Source organism: Drosophila ficusphila, unplaced genomic scaffold, assembly GCF_018152265.1.
Source record: "Drosophila ficusphila isolate 14025-0441.05 unplaced genomic scaffold, ASM1815226v1 contig_414, whole genome shotgun sequence".
NCBI classification, from domain to species: domain Eukaryota; kingdom Metazoa; phylum Arthropoda; class Insecta; order Diptera; family Drosophilidae; genus Drosophila; species Drosophila ficusphila.
The window spans coordinates 5,519,057-5,539,245 of record NW_025064328.1 but is presented as its reverse complement, the minus strand read 5'-3'; the positions used below and the strand labels follow the sequence as shown (position 1 = coordinate 5,539,245).

General features: G+C 42.6%; 1 protein-coding gene across 1 annotated transcript in view; it reads left to right on the top strand.

The window, feature by feature from the left end:
* The window catches only part of LOC108086440, a 43,613-nt gene that overhangs the window by 20,356 nt on the left and 3,068 nt on the right, over positions 1-20,189 (top strand). Inside the window, 5 exon segments of the mRNA XM_017183351.2 lie at positions 14,375-15,999; positions 16,059-16,817; positions 16,885-16,992; positions 17,063-18,244; positions 18,246-20,149. Coding sequence (XP_017038840.2) covers positions 14,375-15,999; positions 16,059-16,817; positions 16,885-16,992; positions 17,063-18,244; positions 18,246-20,149 — 5,578 coding nt within the window.

Below are 20,189 nucleotides of genomic sequence, written 5' to 3'. Positions count from 1 at the left end.
AAGTCCTTCCCTAAAAACACGACTCCACATTATTGATCATAAATGGGCTTAATTACAATATTTTTCAAAAAACTTGACTGATTTTTATTGCTCAATAATTACCCAATAACATGCAAAAAGAATCACTAAGATTCATTTAATACTCTACTTGCAATCCACTCCCAAAGATAGCCCTCATTTCAGGCCTTCTAATTGTATTTCCCCCCCTTAAGCAAGTGGATTGTTCAATTTGTTTTTGATTTTTTTGATGGTTTGTTAATCTGTTTTTATATACTTTTATATTGGGTTTTATTTCAGGGAATCGTTTGTTTGTAATGCAATACTTTATTAAAAGTAAACTAAACAGAACGTATTATGTTATGAGAATGATTTCATTTCACTTAAACTTCGCTCGAAACTGAATTGAAAAGAACTTAGCAATTAAAAAACATGTAAATTAACACACAATTAACCGCATAGTTAAATTAATTTTTTATAAAGAGAACTTATGCATGGGAGTTCTTTAAATGGTATTAGACACACCTTGGCAAATGGCAATGCCATCGATCAACGGAAGCATTATCCGTAATGTCGGGCACTCCCAATCCGTCATCGCAACTCCCCATTTGGAGTTTCCCATGACAACCGCACGAATCTCGTTCTACATAGACGAAATTGTCTGGTTGGCTGTTGCAGTATATCCATCAACTTGCCATTTGCTAAGCGGCTTCCAAAATCGATAACGCCCATAACTATGCAATGCGTAATTAGGCTGGTTGTTATGTTGGTAATTACATATCCATGAGTGCAACGTTAAATCGGTTTAGGATATAGATACTTCATGATGCTGCACAGTGAACTATTGTGGAGTTTCTAATAGATAAGAACTTTAATGGGAAATTTGTTTAAAACTTTCAAAACAATATGGTTTATCTTTAACTAATCTTTAATTTTTAATTATCAATTCTGTATTTGTATTTATGTATCTATAAGTGTTGATTTATAATCTACAAGTTTTCTTTACAGTGTGCTTATATTTCCACAAGAAAGGCCATCAATCCTCGTTCTTTTATTTTATGCTGCTTTTTTGCGCTGTGCATTCAATTAGTTTTGATTGTCGCTTCGCTTTTGTCTCTCGCACGTTGACGATGCTCAATTAAAGAAGTTCGCTCTATTGATTACGTTTAATGTCGATGACGAAGACGCCTTCCCCTGTTATTTCCCCCGAAATCCCCCTCTACCACCCTTCCCCTCCCCCATCCGAATCCGCTGTGAAGCAGCTACTCCGCCTCTTGCGAAGGCGACTCCCAAAAGCAGTTCAAGTGAATGGTCAAACCTGTTTGCTCCGCGGACAGCGGCAACATCGAATCGTGGGCAGTTGGGGGCATGTGCACGAGCGGTAATAATAACAAAGTTGGAGCCGCCGAACGGCGACGACGACGTCGCCAACATTTGCTGAACGGTCGAACGGGCTGAACGGGCTGAACGGCCCAGACATGATCACGCCGCCGTGTTGTTGCTGCTGCTCTGCTGCCTGCTTCGCCTGATTGTTTGCGTTGTCTGTCTGCGCCGGAGTTTGGAGCCAATGGGGCACTGAAAAAAAAATTACCATTGAAATTTATTCTATAGCTATTGAAGGTCTTGAAAATAATTTTTTTATAATTTAAACCGATTGCAAATTGAATTCAAAGATTAATTTTATATTGTGTTTCGGATAAAGCGTTGTCATAAGTAGTTTTAGAAAACAAACTTAAATTAGTGGTAAGAATACTTCATCTTTAAATTGTTAAATTATAATACAGACTAAAAAACCAACATTTACTATCATTTTTTTTCGGAAGATCCCCTACTTGTTTTTCTCTGTACGACATTGTCGCCACTTTGGCGGCACTGGCGATCGTAGCTTCTGGTTGCAATGTTTCCAGCGTCGCCCCAATCCCCCCTCTGTAACCCCCTCTGCCCCCGTATCCCCCGACTTCCCCCGACGACGACGACGACGACTGTTTTATGTAGCGCTTAATGGTTTCATTTGGCGGCTGAGCAGCGATTCTTCATGTGTGTCTGTGAGTGTATCGATTACCCAATGCGTGAATGAGTAAGAACCCATCGGATCGGGGGCGACGTACTGCGGCCGTTATTGTTTGCCTTTGCTGCAGTTTTGGGGCCAGCCACTTGTGCCTATTTATGTTTGCCAGACTCGCAGATACTCGCCACTCGCACCGATACTCAGATACTAGCAGCTCGCACAGATACTCAGATACAGATGCCCGGTTAATTGTTGCCGTGCAGCCCAATTGCCGATCATTCGGTCTGCGTGTGTGTGTGTGTGTGTGTGTGTGTGTGTGTGTGTGAGTGTGGGTTTATATTTTTAATTCAATCGATGCGATAGACGTTTTATTGCTGTAATCAATCGTCGCGTGCATGTGGCAGCGTCGCCTGTTCGATTAATCGTACGAGTACGACCACAAGTACCAACAACTGGTATTACACAGATACGGGAATCCGTGCATGCACCGAAAAAATATAGATATTTGAACATCTCTAATAATAAATTTAAGTTTTTCTATGTTATAGTTTTCTTAGGCATTTAAATTGAAATTTATATTCAAGGAATTCCTAATAATTTTAAAATGATGTATCTTAAAGTGAAAGATTTGCCTTTAGAATATTACCAATCTTATCACACTGATGAAATCAGACTTCTTTATCGCATAGCTGTCTCATAAATGTATCTTTAGTCGGATGATTAAAAGTACCATTTCAAAAATCTGATGTCACCTATCCGAGTCATTTGATGACCAGTTCCAGGTGATAATTTCTCCGTGTGTATAGACGCGATTGTAGACGTATACATACGTGTCGCTCTAATAGATGAGTGCGTACCACTCGTCCTCGCTTGATTGTGTTTATTGATTAGATTGTTTACCTTTCTTCGTGATATCATCGGCGACCAAGTGTTGAACGTTATCGTACGTCAACTGTCCAAATAAATGTACATCTGAACACACACCAAACTATTCCTATGGAATATGGAAGTGTATTCCATACACACATATACATATGTATATTAAGAGCGCGTGTGTGTGATAGTTCTTATCGAATCGCTTCCGTTCGATTTGGCACAGAAAGTTTTAGACCTCGGGGGATTTTTACTATTTCTGATAATGTTGTTGTTGTCAAGCTCTTTGGGTAATTCGCTGACGTTATCGGAGATCGATTTTTAATGGCTGTAAAAATGAGGAAAGTGATTTATAGAACGCTTTTCCGGCTGCCACAAACTATTATCCCAATCATGCTATATTATATTTAGTTTGATTGGCAAACAAGTTATTTTGTATAAACGAAAACATTGTTTTGATTAGTTTTTTGTTTATTTAGTAATTTAAATTAAATTTATTTTCAAAAACTGTGTTATACAAATCTTTTCCATCTATGAAATCCAACTCGACTACAAAAATTTCCATCAATTTATAGCGACACCTAAAAAGCTTAAATCAATTAGGACCCGCAAGTTTGGCAATTTCTCAACCAAAAACAAACTTTAACTATAAATTAGCAAACAAAAACTGTACACTGAAAATGGCGCACAGTGGGGGAAATAGAATAAAAATGTATAAATAAACACAACAACAGCAAAAAGTGCAAAACCAATTGATCTAATAAGCCAAGAACGCCAAGGCGCTCACTTTACGCGTTCTTCTTTTTATTATTTTTATTTTTTATTCAACAAAAGCAAGTACAACAATAACAATAGCACATTTTGCGGACGGGCTTCCCTCGCGGCACAGAAATACGCAGCGAAATACAGCAGAAACCAGAAAGATTACTTTAATCGGCCTACTCGACCCGAGATACCCACTACCAAAGACTTGTGCGGTATAATACTATATGATTTCGCAAGTATTTTGAATAGAATTTAATGATTATTCTTGAGTTTTTTTTTTTTGGGTTATGCATTGCATAGAAAAACATTTATATTGACCGAGCCTCCTTTATGAGAATAGGGTATTAAAAGAAGAAGCAGCTGAAGAGTATGAAAGAGGGAGGAGGAAAGTGATTTTGCTCATTTCGTGGAAAGAGAGCGCAACAGTGAGCGCCATATGTCTGCTGTGGCACGAAAATCACTTTAGAGAGAAAGAGATGGTTGGCCGTAAGAACATTCACAGACGCAACAGCGCTTACACACACACACTACCACAGTGACGCGCAACAGCCGACGACTTGGCGACGCCAGTTCACTTGCTTCAGTTGTTGTTTCTGTTTTTGTTATTGCTGTGTTCTGCTTCTCCGCTTGTTGTTCTTGTTCTTGCCGGTTATTGTTAATCATTCGAACAGGAGCGGTTTTGTCGTTTTGAGGTTTTGTAAAATTAACCAACCGTGGAATAATGCTGCAAATACCATGAACGAACACACAAAATGCTAACCTGCAAACATGAATATCTAATTGCCAGAATAAATTTGTATTTTGGGTGCAGTGCGAAAATAAGCACAACTGTTTGCCCCCACGATGGCGTTTGATGGAGAGAAACAGTTGATCGAACTATTAACCCTTATGTGTGCATGTATAGAACTAAAAGTTTAATTTAGTTCAAGCTCATGGAAGATGGAACCTAGCTTACAAATTGTAAATCTATTTGTCTTTCGTACTTTGATTATGGAACCATTCAAACCTACATATTTACATATCTCCAGAAAACTAAGGAACGCATTAACCATAGAAAATGAGTTTAATATACATTTTAATTCTTGTAAGATCCCTTTCAAACTATTTGAAGGTAATAATAGACCTTTAATTGACCCATGGGCACCTGCATTGCGAGCCTCAAAGCGCTCTACTGGCCGCCCAAGGGTTAAGCGTCTCTGCCGACTGCGCTGCCTGCGTCACTGCCGGCGTCGAAAAAAAACACTCGGCCCGCCATTCTTCGATCTTTCGTCTTTCGGTGAGGTTGTTTCGGTTGCTCGTGGCTGTTTCGACGATGAATTCGAATAGGTCGGAATAAACAACGCGCAACATAAACAAAAGGCAAAAAGAAACCACAAAAGAACGGAACATACGCGAGTGTGTGCTAAGCATATAAAAGTGTGTGTGGGTGGAAGTGCGAGTGCAGCCGCCACAACAAGTTTTGTATTAATCAAATTAGATCATAGCGCGGAAAAGAGTGCAAAAGAGAAGCGAAGAGGAAAAGGTTACAGCGAAATGAATGTCATAATATGCTAATTAGCTGCGGTGCAAAAGCAAAAATATACGAAACACACACACGTGTGAAATCAAAGTGCAAATTTCAAAGTCTCTCCCATAAAAAGAGAGCGAGTGAATAAGTGCGTGCGAGTGAGTAAAAGCGAGTGCAAGGAATTCCAAGAAAAACTGTGAAAATTCAAAATAAACAAAAGTCGAAAAAGAGATCCCCTCTCGAAAATACAATAGAAGAAGCAACAGGGGAAATAAAAAACAACACTAAAGTCTGGGCAACCCCGCGGCCGGGCCGCAGTATCAGATTAGTGTTAGTTTTACAACAACAACAAAGTGTGCGGGTGAGTGGTTAATCTGTGCCTTAGTATGAGTATAGGTGTGTTAGAGTGTGGATGTGGGAGCGAGAGGGCACGCTGATTGGACTTGAACTACTTTGAGGCGTTTTACCTGCGCTTTACCTTTTACCTTTCCGTAAATTAAGCCGGCGCCAGGATACCTGGCTAGGTAAAAGACAAACAAAGGCTTGCAACGTCATTGACACGCCAGCGGCAACAACAACAGCAAAAAGTACAAAAGCAATGTGCAACGTGCAGCCGACAACAGACCAACACAAAAGCAACTTAAGGTGGAAATCCACTTAAGGCTGCACCACGGGGCGTTCAGATGGAATCGCTATCCCTCTCGCCACAGTGGAATATTCTAGTAAAACTATTTTTACACATTGTATAGTTTGAAATCTAAAATCTTTAGGTTTGGATCTTTGAACTAGTAGTGCTAAAAATTTAGCTTGTAAATAACATAAAACCTTACTAAAGTTGTTGGAAATCTTGTCCTCATATTTTGAATACAGTAGTAGAAGATGCCATATCGAAGTTCCACTGTATATCTCTCGGTCTTTAGGCCTGCTCTCAAGTGTTTTGCGAACAATTAAACATGCAACAGTTATAATACGTTCCGCCTTTAATGCTATGTGCTTGTGTGCGGCTGTGTTTGCGTGAGTTTTTGAGGAATGCCCTGCCTGGGGATGACGACACATGTTTATCGGCTGGGCAACCCCTAAAGAGCAGTCATGACCTTGACAACAAACACAGCAACAGATACTCCGCAGCACAGAGCTACAGATACAGATACTTTGGGTCTCGGTCTGGAAATCAGTTACCATTTTTTTCACGCCCATTGCGCATGCTTGTGCATACATTTCATGGGGCTCATTTCAAATCGAATCGAATCAATCCAAATAGCCCGCTGTGTTGCCTACGTAAGCGCTTTGAATTTATCAAATTTTTGTATTTACGGGCATTTTTCTTTTTCTCGCTTTTTGCTAATATGCAAAAATTCACAACGCCGCCAACGTATTTCCGTCCTTCAAATGCCAAAACGCCAAGACAAGCAGAAAGAAAAAGAAATAAAATAAAATAAAGAACAACGCACACGATTTGAGAAAAATTATTCTTATGGCTTGGCGCTTGGAAATATTTTTGTTTGCCCTCGAATGCACGATTTGGAGATTCTTTTCTCTAATCGTTTGTTTTGGCGGCCTTTGACAGAGCAAAAATATTTTTAAACAGTTCAGTTTTAATTTAGCACCCACTAAAATACTAAATATAACGTGACAATAGGGCAAAACACTACCAATATCTTTTACTTTTTGGCGCCATAAAATTCAAAAATACCAAGAATGTCTCAAGAATTATGAGATGGGGGCGAAATTTAATTATGATCGTAATGGGCTGCGCAACATTGCATAATCGAATTGATTTGAGATTTCCATTTGGCTGTCATAACGCAAACACAAATAGATAATTTTTAACAAAAATGTGCTAACGCAAAAGGCCAATAGAAGCTACTAAAAATATTTAAGCAGATATATAAACGCAGATGTGTGTATATATAGCCAGCCGACTACTTTGCTCTATACCGTCTACTGTCTAAAATAAAACACTTGAATGTCGTCTTACGTAGTTGGAGCATTTAAAAATACATTTCTAGCGAGGCGGCGGCACCAAAACAAAATAGAAAATTGAGAAAATCAAATTCTATCAGCCAGAAAGCTAAGCCAAAAGTCAAAGACAGTGGAAAATAAAAATAAACAACAATTATCGAACGATTTTTGTCTGCTTTTCTCGATCTTCCGTTGTTTCGCTTTGTGTGTAAACAAAAAATTGTTGGCCTGGCAATTATTTAACACTTTTTGGCCACGAATGCCGCTATTTATAAAATTCTCATTCGAGCTCACCAAATTTACAGAAATGGGGAAAAATTTCGATATTTTTACTTTGAACCTATTTTATATTTACGGTTATCACGCCCAATAGTATAATAATATCCTTTAGAAATAAAAAATGTTGCCTCTTCATTAAAAATCGACATCTAACTATTTAATAAGGGCCCACAGATTCGATTTGAACGTCAATCCCTTTTGTTAACTTAATCTTCAATTTGGTTTTGCCCGATTTCAGCTTATGATTGTTGCCATAAATTATTCGGAACCATAAAAAAAATCCATAAATATATATATGGGATGGTATGAATAAGTGTTATTCGATTTTGTTGTGCTGTGCCAAAAATCAATTCTGTTTATTTTGACTATACCTACATACATATGTGTAGACACAGGAACCTTGGCAATCGGAAAATATCGCGGCAAGAGCTAAACATGATTTTTCCTTTTGAGAAATTTTACAAAATTTCTTCTTCTGACGTCAAACAAATTGGGAATTTCCGTGCTAATATGTGAAGAGTGTATAATATGCCGGGAATTCGGTTTTGTGTGCCAAATTACCCAAATTACTCATTGAGAGGAAGATTAACGAATCGGAACTCCTGCAGAGATGCTTTTTTATTTGGGTGCGCAAGATTTCACACGTATTCTAAAATCTTATCTATTTATCAGTAGCCGTACCTTGGCCTTTTACTCTTGACACAGGAATTCACGCCCTGCTGGTTGATAAGCCCTAAACTGAAATCAATTTTATAAAAAGTATATACCGCAGATTAGCGAAAAACACCAGCGTCAGAACACATTCGGGTAATTGTTTTCGCAATTCCTCGCAATATATCAACAGTTTGGCACTGTGTTTGTTTATATCAATATTTTGCTCTGGAAACCCCTTCTAAGTAAATAAATAAATGAAAGTGTTTACTGACTTGGCTCAAATAGCTTTCAAACTTATCAGCAAATGGCAAAGTTCTGCTCAAAAGCGTAATGTCTTTGTCCTAGCCTTATCATTATTGGAAGGGTGGCAACGGGTATAGTACAAATTCGCCTGATATTTCCAAAAAATCTAGTAAGAACGTAAAGTTAATATAATTAAAAAATTAGCTATAATCAGATTTGAATACTATCCTTTGTCCCTATAACTAACATTATATAATGATCTTAACCAATAAATTGGTTGGAAACCGATTGCTTTTAGGGTATGAATGTAGTCACCAAAATACGTATCTTCTGCCAAAAGCGATCCTCCTTCTCTTTTTCTTTCGAAAGCGTGTGCATTCGCTCTTTAATCGCCTTAATTTGATTTCCTATAACACTTCACCACGGTTGAGTGGGCAACAACAATAACAATGAGACGGGTACGTCACAGCCCCACTCTTTCTCCCCCACCTCTCTTCAAAGAGAGAGATGGAGCATAAAGCGCTTATCAAGCTCTTCTGTTTTGTCTCTGTATGAGTGTAAAATATTATCGCAGAGTCCAAGCTGGAGCAAGAAAATAAGAAGAAGACGTCGCTGATGAAGAAGATGAAGAAAACAAGTAGCCGCACTCCAATATACGAACACATACTCACAAGCTCAACAAGCTAAACTCGTTTTCAGCCACAACATCGGGCAAAATTATTAAAATTTTTAACTTGATTCATGCTCATGCCAACCTCACAAACACAATTGTATGTACATATATATTTACGGCAGCAACAACGATATGGCGGCGGGTTTCCTCGTTTCTTATGAATTGACTCAAAACCAGCAACAATTCCCCCGACAGTGTTGTCAAGTTGTTTGGCTTAGTCATGTTTGCTAGTGAGAGAAAGAGAGAGGGAACGAGAGGGAGCACTGGCTGTGGGGCTTCGTCGCCACATGGCAAACTGTGATGCCAGCTATAGCTTTAAAAAGCTAGCCAATAAAAATCGAAAGAGCTAGATAAATAAGTACACTGGAGATACTGATTATTTACAGTCTTTTTATTTATTTTGTTAGGTTGTTTTCTAAAATTTCGTCCAAGACAATATACTTGGCGGCTAACCTTTTTTTCTAAAAACACACGTATTATTAAAATTACTTTGAATGCTCACAAATCGTAGACTGCAAAAAAAGCTGAATTGACAATACTGATGGCGAATCGTGCTGAATTGAATGAGTGGGAGGGGGATGAGGATGGGCTGGCGATCGGGTCTTTCCCTCGACTATTATGGCAACTCTGGACTGCTCTCTTTCTCTCTCGCGCGCGATCGGTGTGCGCTGTAGCAATTATTATTTTATTATCACTTTTTCCGTTGCTTCGTTTTCTGCTTCTACGCTTTTAAATGCTTTTGTTGTTATCGCAATGTGCTTTTTGCTCTTTGTTTTTTTTTTTTTGCTTTTGCTTTTTTTTGCCTGGTGCTCCCCAGACCTTCCTTAGTCAGCAAAATTTCGCATATTTGTGCGGGGGAATGTGGTCGTTCGTCGCCGATTTTTGTATGTTTGTGTGCGTGCGCGTGTTTTACGGAGCGTGTATGTGTGTGGGGCGTACGTAATCAACAATAGGGGGGAAAACAACAATAACAACAACGTCTGACTGGCTGGCGACAGTCTTTCATTTCATTTCGATTCGTTTCGTACTTCGCGTCACCTGTTGTTGGTTTTGTTTTGTTATATTTTTTTGCTTAATTTTTGCTTGATTTGATCATTTCTCAGTGACTGCCGCAAAATCAAAAGCTAAATAAGACGAAGCAGCGACCCTGTGCTTACTTTTGATTGACAATTGCACATGTGTGTGCGAGATTGCCATCGTGTGTGTGTCAGTGTGCGGGGGGTGGAGACGAAGCTGCCGCAATTATTTGATTATTGTACTTTTTTCTGCCTGCGCTGACGTAGCGCCTTTTTAACACCCAGTAACCCCATGGATTTAGGAGTATTCATTAATGAATTAACTTTTTAAAACATTAAAAAATATATTCGCTTTATCAACAATGCAAACTTCTGGTTAATATTCTGCAAATCCATAATTCCTATAGCTTTTATCGGCTTCCTAAATCTTAAGACAAGTGGTAGAAAAAATTGAATCAGTAGTGGTATCCGACAAATTCAAAAGTATTTCCTAAAAGATATACGCCAAAAAATAAATTTCTTAGAAATGAATTTGTATTCTGGATGTGCCATTTCCCAAAAATCTGTAAATCGATTGAGTAGCTCTCTCTTTAAAGAAGAAGAAATAATTTCTTTTCTAAAATGCTAAAAGTAATGTAATCATCGTTTTTCGTTTGATGGTTTCTTTAAATGTAAAGATCATCTACTGGGTATTAGAATTGTCGGATAACTCGACTTTGGACCTCTTACTTGTTGTTTTTGCCCTGTTCGGTCGCTTCTTCGTTTTCTTTTCGCACACACAAACACGCTAAAACACACTCTGAATGAATTTCGCTGGTCGCCTCGTCTAGTTGCCTTAAATGTTTCACGCGCGTCGGTTGTCGATTGTCGCTTTTTCGATTTTTACATTTTCAATTGTTGCATTTCGCCAATAAACAACAATTAAATCTATGCAAATGAGCGGGACGAGCAGAGAAATGCGTGTGGTCACAATTAAGCTTTGGTATGTTTCTCTTTACCGTTTGTCTGTTTGCGTAGCTTTTATCAGGCGTTTGGCTGTTCACTGGAATTTCTGAATCTTTTCCGCGAATTCGACGTATTATATTTTGTTCACCACCGCTGTAAAACGCTCGCTAATAAATTATAAACAATTGCCAAGTGGGCGAGTGCTTAGTGCTTTTTGCAGTGCGATGACGTCGTTGACGTGGGGAAATGAGGGAATTGGACGACTGAGGGAATGACCGAATGACGGTTTGACAGACTGACCGTCAGACAGATGTGTGGACTTTGTGGCGCCGTTGCCACACCTCGCTGTTTTATTTTTCATTATTTCTCAGTGCTTCTGTAGGTGTTTTTATATTCTTATATTTTTTGTTTTTGTTTCATTATTTTTTGAATTCAGTCGCGAAATGCACTTGTGACGTAGGCGATAGCGTGTGCTCAATATCTGCGTTAGCGAATCAGTCGACAAGCCGACTTCTTTACACAAAAAAAGTATTATCAATATTAAATTAAAGATTTTTTACATGAATTCAAAATTAAATATTAAAGATTATTTTGTATTACATAGCCTTACTACTTTCTGAACTAGAAAAGTGAACCATTTTTTCGTTATCTATTTAGAATATTTTTTTGAATAAACAATCTTTTGAGTAGTGTACCCAGCCCTCTCAGATTATTTGCCTTAGAGCCTTATATATTGCACTTTGCACAGGGGCAATTGTTTTTCGACTGGTTCAATAAAAAAGTGCATGCAAATATAAATGCCAATGCAAATGCAGTTCCAGTTTGTGTATAAAATACATTCCCATGTGGTTCACGTTTACTTGCCGTTTTCACGCCTCAAAATGCTGGCAAACAGGCGTAATTAGAACCCCAATCGTTAAACAAAAATTCGTGATAACGAAAATGTCATATTAATATTTACTTGACTGCTGTTGCAAATGGATTTACGTGGCCAACAATAATATAGTGTAAGCTAAAGATCATAAAAAAATAGTGCACAGTACGTCACAGTGCATTTTGTGCTTTGTGTACATCGGGTATCTGTAGTATGAGTATTCTGGTTTTAATTGCTGGGGCTTTTATAAGCGCCTCCTTCTGATTAGGTTATCTTTTATATTCTCGCTTGACTTTATTATATTGTTGTGACTGTTGGTTTTAGTTCGCCAGTTTTTGCTGTACAATTAAACTAAGTTTGTGATTATGTACAGTTGGACATGGGTATAGTTTTCGAATAGTTTTTAAATACCTGTTTTTGTGTTATTATTGACCTACTTCTAATCACTTGTCAAATCCAAATCCTTGGAAAAGAAATCCAAGAAAATCCTATAAAATTATCTTTTGTGTCATAATTTTTTAACCATATTATTACTGTAAAACTATATGCCTTTCTTGAGTGCGTAGGAATAATCTATTTGACTTTCGAGGTTTACTGTTTGAAAAATATTCTGTTGTTCCGCTTTTGTTTTTATTAGCAACAAACAACACATTCTTATAATCGCTACACATATTTCAATTGTGGCGCAGTTGGCGCCTTGTAATTGACCCAGTCACTCGGTTATTAATAAATTGAGTACATACACAAACACATATGTATTTCCTACACGTGATTATGTAATTAGGATTTGGATCCCCGACCAGCTAATCGCCAGTGAATGTCACTTAATTGCCCAACGAGCTGACAATCTGACAACCATATTCGAATCCATATCGGATAACTGACGTCAACGCGTCTGCAGTCCAGTGAATTGCGAATCGCTGGGTTACAATGGGGATCGCTTATCGGGGGCTTTGTTTCTGACTCAGGCCTACGATAGTCCCCACTGATAACCGATAATGAATCTGGCAAATACACATACGCCGAAAATACGTACTGCATGTACATATTTATGTATGTATGTATGTGGAGCTTGGAGCATTATCAATGGAACTTTTAGGCAATTCTTTTTTTGCGGTCGCACGGCTCGAAAGCCTTATAAAGCTGATAACAAATTGAGTAAACATTGGGACGCGACGAGAGCCGCTGCTGCGATCGCATAATGCCGTATAATGTGTATAATAATAACGCTGAATGCTAAACAGTCGCAGTCGAGTCAATTAACGCGACCCAACTCGGTTGCCAGTGAGTCTTTTTTTTTCAGTCTGTCGGTCGGACTGTGTGCGATTGTGATTTGAGAACTGCCCCGGCTTACTAATCGCCCGACGAGCGAGTCATATATTATATGCGGACAGTGGGGATCACGAAAATAGGAACAGTTGAAAGTGTAGCGTTGTAAAACTGTCTTATCAAAGTCAATGTTCAGCGGCCCTCAATCAGCTGTGAGCGTTTATAAAATTAAAGTAGTGCCTATTTTCTTATCAAAATCAGAAGTAATAGAATTCGAAAATGAAAATAAACATATTTCAAAGCTTTGGTTTTGATTTTTAGTTTTTAAATCCAAAATTTTCTAAGCCTCAATGTTATTGCAACTTGTTTATAGTTATTATCTTAATGGACACTAACAAAATGTTCAAGTTTTCGCTCTCTTCTTTGGCAACATTTTATAATCTCGTTTGTAATCTGCTGCCACTAGGTTTATAATACTGATACGCACCGTTGTCACACATGTGTGCACGAGCTGTGATAAGGAAGCCCCCAACAACAAACGAAACGAAACGCCAGTGACACCAGTCATTACACTTCACTTGTCACTTTTCTTTGGATTTTCGGATTTTTCGGTCGCCAGTCTGGCTTCCATCAGGTGGGGCCTGAACCCTAGCTAAATGGGGAATTCAAAATAGAAAGTTGATAAAAAAGAAACAAGGCAAATATATCTGTATATGTATACTATACATATATACATACATACATATTTCAGCCACTGTGCTTTATCGATGTTGACACGTTCACAGAGTGGGAAATTGATTTTCAGTAGTGCACAGGAATTCGCAATTTGTGATTCACTTGGTGGATTGATCGCCCAGGTAGAATTAGCGTGCTCAGTATCTGACATTCTCAGTTAGACGGCGATAAGATTGAGCCCCAATTAGAGTTGATAAAATGGCTGGAGGTAGGAGTGTACCAAAGACAAGGGTACACTTCTTGGGAAACCCAAAGGCGAACAGCAAGTGCACTTGAATTATTGAGAAAAATTCTATTCAGCCAAAGTGTGTATTAGCTGAAAGTAAATATTTCATGTGCATCGAAACTTGACCAAGTTCTCGGTCAGCAGCGAAACAGTTTGCTTGTTTTGGTAGCTAGATTTTTACCAGTTTATCATATAAAATATTCAAGAGGGCACGGAGCTGAAGAGCCAATGTATAAATGGGCTTATCATGGATGTATCAATTAGCATTGGCATTTAAATTAAATTATGCGAAATACATTGAATTAATTTTGGATTTCTTTTCTCTCTCTCTTTCTCGTTTCGCTACAGATGAGCCTGCTGCAAATACGTCACAGGGTAATAAATTCGATAATAATATGGAAAATGCAACAACCACAACGGCCAAGCATTATAAAACCGCAGGCAAACAGTACAAGACCAACAAAGTGAACAATACGCGACGTGCCACAGCAGCAGCAGCGGCGGCAGCAGCAGCAGCAGCAACAGCATTAACCACAACAGTAACAACGGCAGCAACATCAACCAAGAAGCAGACATATCGAGAAACTGCAACAGCAACAACCACAGTCACTCAGAGAACAAGCAACAAAGCGAACAGAGCAACAGCAGCAGCAGCAACAGCAACAGCGGCAACAGAAGCGACATCAACAGTGTCCAAATCCACAGCAGCAGCACCCGATGTTGCAGGTGGCAATAGCAACAGCAGCAACAGTAAACCCAGTACAAGCACACGAGATAAACTAAGCGAGTTGCCGCTGTCGATTGCTGACAACAGCAACCACATCATCATCAGCAACAACAACAACAATAATAATAACAATAACAACAACAATAATAATAATAATAAATCAAATAACAACAACCATAATAATAACAACAACCACCACAGTGATAATAGTATTAGTGAGAATAATTATGAATTTAAGTGTAGAGATAAAGCAAGTCTAAGTGATAGCAAAATGACGCTACAGCAGATGGCAGCCGTCGGCAGCAACCAGGAGCCAGTGGCTCCGAACGCGGCCAACGCGAGCATCATCATCGGCAGCAGCCAAACCACCGCAAATGCCACACCCGCCACCGCCACCGATGAGGCTCCGTTGGGGGATTGGTCAAATATTTCACGCTATCTGCACAAGAAGTTCAAACGTTTGGCCAGCACCACCGAAGTGGAGAGCGTTGGCGCGACGAACGGTGCTGGTGGTGGTGGTGGTGGCCATCACCCAAGTGGCGATGCCGTACGCACCTCATCGTTGTCTTCGAACAGTTCGCTCTCGCCGCCGCCACCACAACCACAACCGCCGCTGGCCAATGGTCACAACCATGCGATGACCCAACAGCCAAACCATCAGCCAGTGCAGCAGCAGCAGCAACATCAACAGCAGCAGCAGCAGCAGCAGCCACCGCCAGCAGCAACACATGAATTCAGTGCCAATTTTGTAAATAGCAATCATGTCAATGCCATTGGTCATGAGGAGAGCAACAGTGGCTATAAAGCAGCGGCCAGAACGCGAACGCCGCTCAGTAATAGCAACACGAACAGCAACTATGCGGCATGTGCCACCACGCTATCGCCGATAACATTTGCCCAGTATCAGCAAATGACGCAGCCAGCGACGGCAAGTCCGGGAATCCCTGGCGGAGCAGCAGCCGTAGCAAATCCCCCGGGCGAAAAGTCCGGTAGGTACGTTTGCCCCTACTGCAATCTGATCTGTGCCAAGCCATCGGTGCTGGAGAAGCACATACGGGCGCACACCAACGAGCGACCCTATCCCTGCGACACTTGTGGCATTGCCTTCAAGACGAAGAGCAACCTGTACAAGCACTGCCGTTCGCGATCGCACGCGGCCAGAGCTCGCGGCTTGGAGGTGCCAGTCGATGCAGATGACGGGCTGTCCGATCAGGATGCAGAACTGAGCAATAGTAGTTCCGAGTTGGTAAGTTGAAAAATGAGATTTCCGTTCCCAAACCCATCTAATTTATTGGTTTATTGCAGCCAAGTCGCGCTGGTTCGCCGTACGATGAGCCGATGAGTTCGCCCACACCCTCACCTTCCACTTTGTCGGCGGCGAAGAGTGCTTACATCCAGCAGCCGCCGCTGCCGCAGCACATGCAACAGTTGCCGCTGGGCTCGCCGGCGGCGGGGACATTGCCACCCACCACTGCGGATAACCTGCACTCGGCCACTGCCCAGCATCGCCAGTCGATCGACTACAAGCCATATAAGCCGAAGTTCCACAACGCCTCGCTGTATGCACCCGGCAGCAGCAAGGAGCAACAGCAGCAGCAGCAGCAACAGTTGCAAATGCAGCAGCAGCAACAGCAGCAGCAACACCAAATGGCCCAGCAGAAGCTATCCATTCAACTGCCTCTGGTGCAGCAGCCACCTCTTGCTCATCCCACGCTCTCGCCCAGCACGCAAATGAAGATGAAGCACCACATTAACTCGCACCAGATCCAGTTGCAGATGCAGCAGCAGCAGTCACTGTTGGCCCAGCAATCGCTGCTAGCCGCCATGCCAGTGACACCCAGTGGTGTTTACTACCTTGGCCAGCCTCCGTTTTACAACCAAGATGCAGCGGCGGCAGCCATTCATCAGCATGCGTTGGTCCTTCAGCAATTTCAACTGCAGCAGCTTCACTTGGCCCAGCAGCAACAGCAGCAGCAACAACAGCAGCAACAGCAGCAGCAACACTCACCTTTGGTAAAGGCGCCACCACCGATGCAACAGCCTCCAAGTTTGCCGCCTCAACAGGTTGGTTTTAGAACGGTTATTTTTACTAGAACACTGCTAACCATATATTTATTTTTATTACGAACAGCTGGTGCGAGCCAATAGCCAGGTTTCCAGTGCAGGAACAGCACCGGCCACTCCCACGCCCGCCGCCAATCTCAGCAGTTTTGCCAGCTCCAGTGGCGGCATGCAGGTGGTGAGTGTTTGCCTGAAAGTAGTAATCAATGTATGACTTATCTCGGCTTTTATCTTTCTTTTTCTTCTAGAACGTGGCCAAAGTACAGGAGCACATTTCCAAGTTGATCTCGCAAAATGAAGCCATTGTGGAGAATAAGGAGATACTGCTGCAGAAGAAGTACCCCAAACAACTCAGTCGTTCCCGCAGCTTCAACAATGCCAACAGCAACAATAGCTCGCAACACGGAAGCAACCCGGTGGCATTGCATGCAAACAATAGTCACAACAGCAATGCACAGATGCCAGAGCGCGAGACTAAAGTGAATTTGGCACAGGCCATAGTCCAAAAACAGCAGCAACAACAACAGCAGCAGCAGCAGCAACAGCAACTCCAGCAACAGCAGCAGCAACAACTCATCCAACAGCAGCAACTCGAGCAGCAGAACTACTATTCGTACATGCAACAGCAACAGGAGAACCAGCAGCAGCAGCAACAACAGCAACTGGAACCGCCAAATGGCTTGGTTAAACGCAACTCATATAAGCCAACTCCAGCTGCTACGACTCCTGTGAAGCAGCAGCAACAACTGCCTCCCCCGCCCTCCCCACTGCCCATGCAAACGATGCAATATCGTCAGGATCCCGCAACGCCAGTGGCCAAAATCGAGCAACCAACGACGGCAGCTCATGTGATGCCCTTGAACTTGTCAGCCAAACCGAAGCCAACTCTGGTTACAGTGCCAGTTGGTTCCCTACCCACCAGCTCTGTGGCCACAGCAGCTTCGACCTCTGCAACTCCTGGTAGCAGCTCGAAGAATGCTCCACCTCCTGCACAGGTTAACAATTCGATCATCAAGAATTTGCTGCTGAATGCTCGAGGATTGGCTGTGCCAATTGGCGAGGGCGATGATGCCGTCTACTCGTGTCCGATCTGCGCGAGCGAATTCCGCAGTGCGGATGATCTGAAGCTGCACAATAGCACCACCTGCCAGGATGCAAGCTCCAGCGCTCCCATGAGTCCCGCCTCATCGCCCTTCCGCTCCAATTCGATCTCCTTAAGTTTGCCGGAGCTGAAGTGCCACATGGCCAACTCGAAGAATCCACTTTCTCTGGCCAAGTTGGCCTGGTCGCAGTTGAAAACCAAGAGGAGTAGTTTGGTCTTGAGTCGCCTCAGTGCAGCACAAACGCCAGCGAGGACATCTACGGTTACAGCTTCCACTTTGACTGCACCGACAAATGCGCCTGCTCCAGTTTCAGCTGCTGCTTCAGCTTCCCCTAACAGTTCCTGCTCCTCAGATTGAAGCTCTGCGGTTTGTGGATGCTCCGCTGCCTTCGCCGGGTCCTCTGTTGGGAAAAACTCCGCTAGTGGACTACGCCCAGCAGAATGCGCCACGAAAGGCACAAGATTCTGTGGTCATTACTAAAATGCACGAGGACCGACAGTTTGGTGTGCGCGACATTGAAGCTCAGCCCGCCAAGCGAGCGAAGACCAGCGATCAGGTGGCTGCTTCCACCTCCCAGCAAAATCCAAGCTTCAACTTCTCCTTCAACAACCACAACAATGGCAACAGTGTTCAGGAGTTGCAGTCGAGCAAGGAGGAGCGACTGCGTCGATTAACCTACTCTGGCGGCAGCATGATTCCCATCTCGGAATGTCCTGACATGGACAACAGTCCCAAGATGATACGCACTCCCTTGCTGTCCGGTGGAAGTTTCCAGGATGTTTCAGGCAAGGGTAACAACGAAACAGGATCGTCGAGCAAGGAACGCAAGCTGATGGCTCTGGTTAGTGGTAGTGGACTGCTTGGCGTGAGCTCAGGACCTCAGCACTTTCAGTTTCCGCCCATCAACTCGATAACTGCCTTCAATCCGCTCACTTTGCCGCCAATGAGCAGCGGAGATAAGTCCACTCCAGTCACACCAATACCTCATGTGCCCGGAATGCCGGGTCCTGGAAGTTTGACACCACAAATGCCGTTGCTGCCACCACCACCACAGCAACTTCAATTGAGAGTTCCTTCGGGACGAGGACGTAGTCCGAATCGCAAGCAACCCAGTCCTCTTCTCCTGGGAGGAGCAGTTGGCGAACTAAAGGCCCTGTCACCATTCGGTGGAGTTCAGAATTTGCCCAGCGAGTTCAGCCGCCAGCCACCAACTCCTGCCCAGCGTCAAGCTCTCCAGTGGAACAGCAAGGAGACTCCCAAGAAGGCACCCTTTAACTTCCTTCGCATGGCTGATAATGTAAAGACCTCGGAACCGGAAGTTCGTCATTTCAATCTGGACAATGTGATTGCTGGAAAGCAGCAGGAGTTGCCGCTCACACCACTGCATGTGGAAACTCCAAATGGAAACGGAAATGCCGCAGAGGAAGTGAGTCCTGCTGCGAGTTCCTCGACATCGGCAAAATCCAAGTTTCTGCGACCCACTAGCTTGCCACTGAAACCTGGAACCTTTACGCCAAAGCGCCATCATGGAATTACGCCCACGGCAAATACACTGCCTCTGATCTCGCCGGAAACACCGAGGCCCTCCAAGTCCTGTGTGCAACTCTATCTCAATGGACACGCCTACACCTATTTGGGTCTGAAGTGCAGCACCAAGATGTTCTACTGCACGGTGAACTGCCCGCAACCTTCGTACGTGGCTGGAATGCACAAGCTATCGATGTACAGCGTGTGGCAGGTGTGCGAGGAGAATCAGCCTCATCCGCTTGGATTCAAACTGAAGCAAGTGATGGCTCTCTACGACTCACGGCAAAGGATGCTGGGAAATAGCAGCTCGACTGCGATGGCTGGATCGGGAAAACTGAGCTACAATCTCGTATCCGCCCAGCAGACCGTTTCCTCCACTTCAACTTTGTCCAGTAGCAGTGCCTTCTATCAGGGTCCTCTGAAAACGCCACCAACTGTCACGATCGCCGCTCTCAGCGAGGCAAACGTGGCGGCCAAGGCGAACGAGGAGGCGGAGGCCAAGAAGCTGGAGACCAGTCCCTCTGGACAGCCTCTGGTCGGAGGCTACGAATCCCACGAGGATTACACGTACATCCGGGGAAGAGGAAGGGGACGATATGTGTGCTCTGAGTGCGGCATTCGCTGCAAGAAGCCATCGATGCTCAAGAAGCACATTCGCACCCACACGGATGTGAGGCCATTCACCTGCAGTCACTGCAATTTCAGGTTGGTTTTCCTTTCAAGAATAATATATTTCAGATTACTA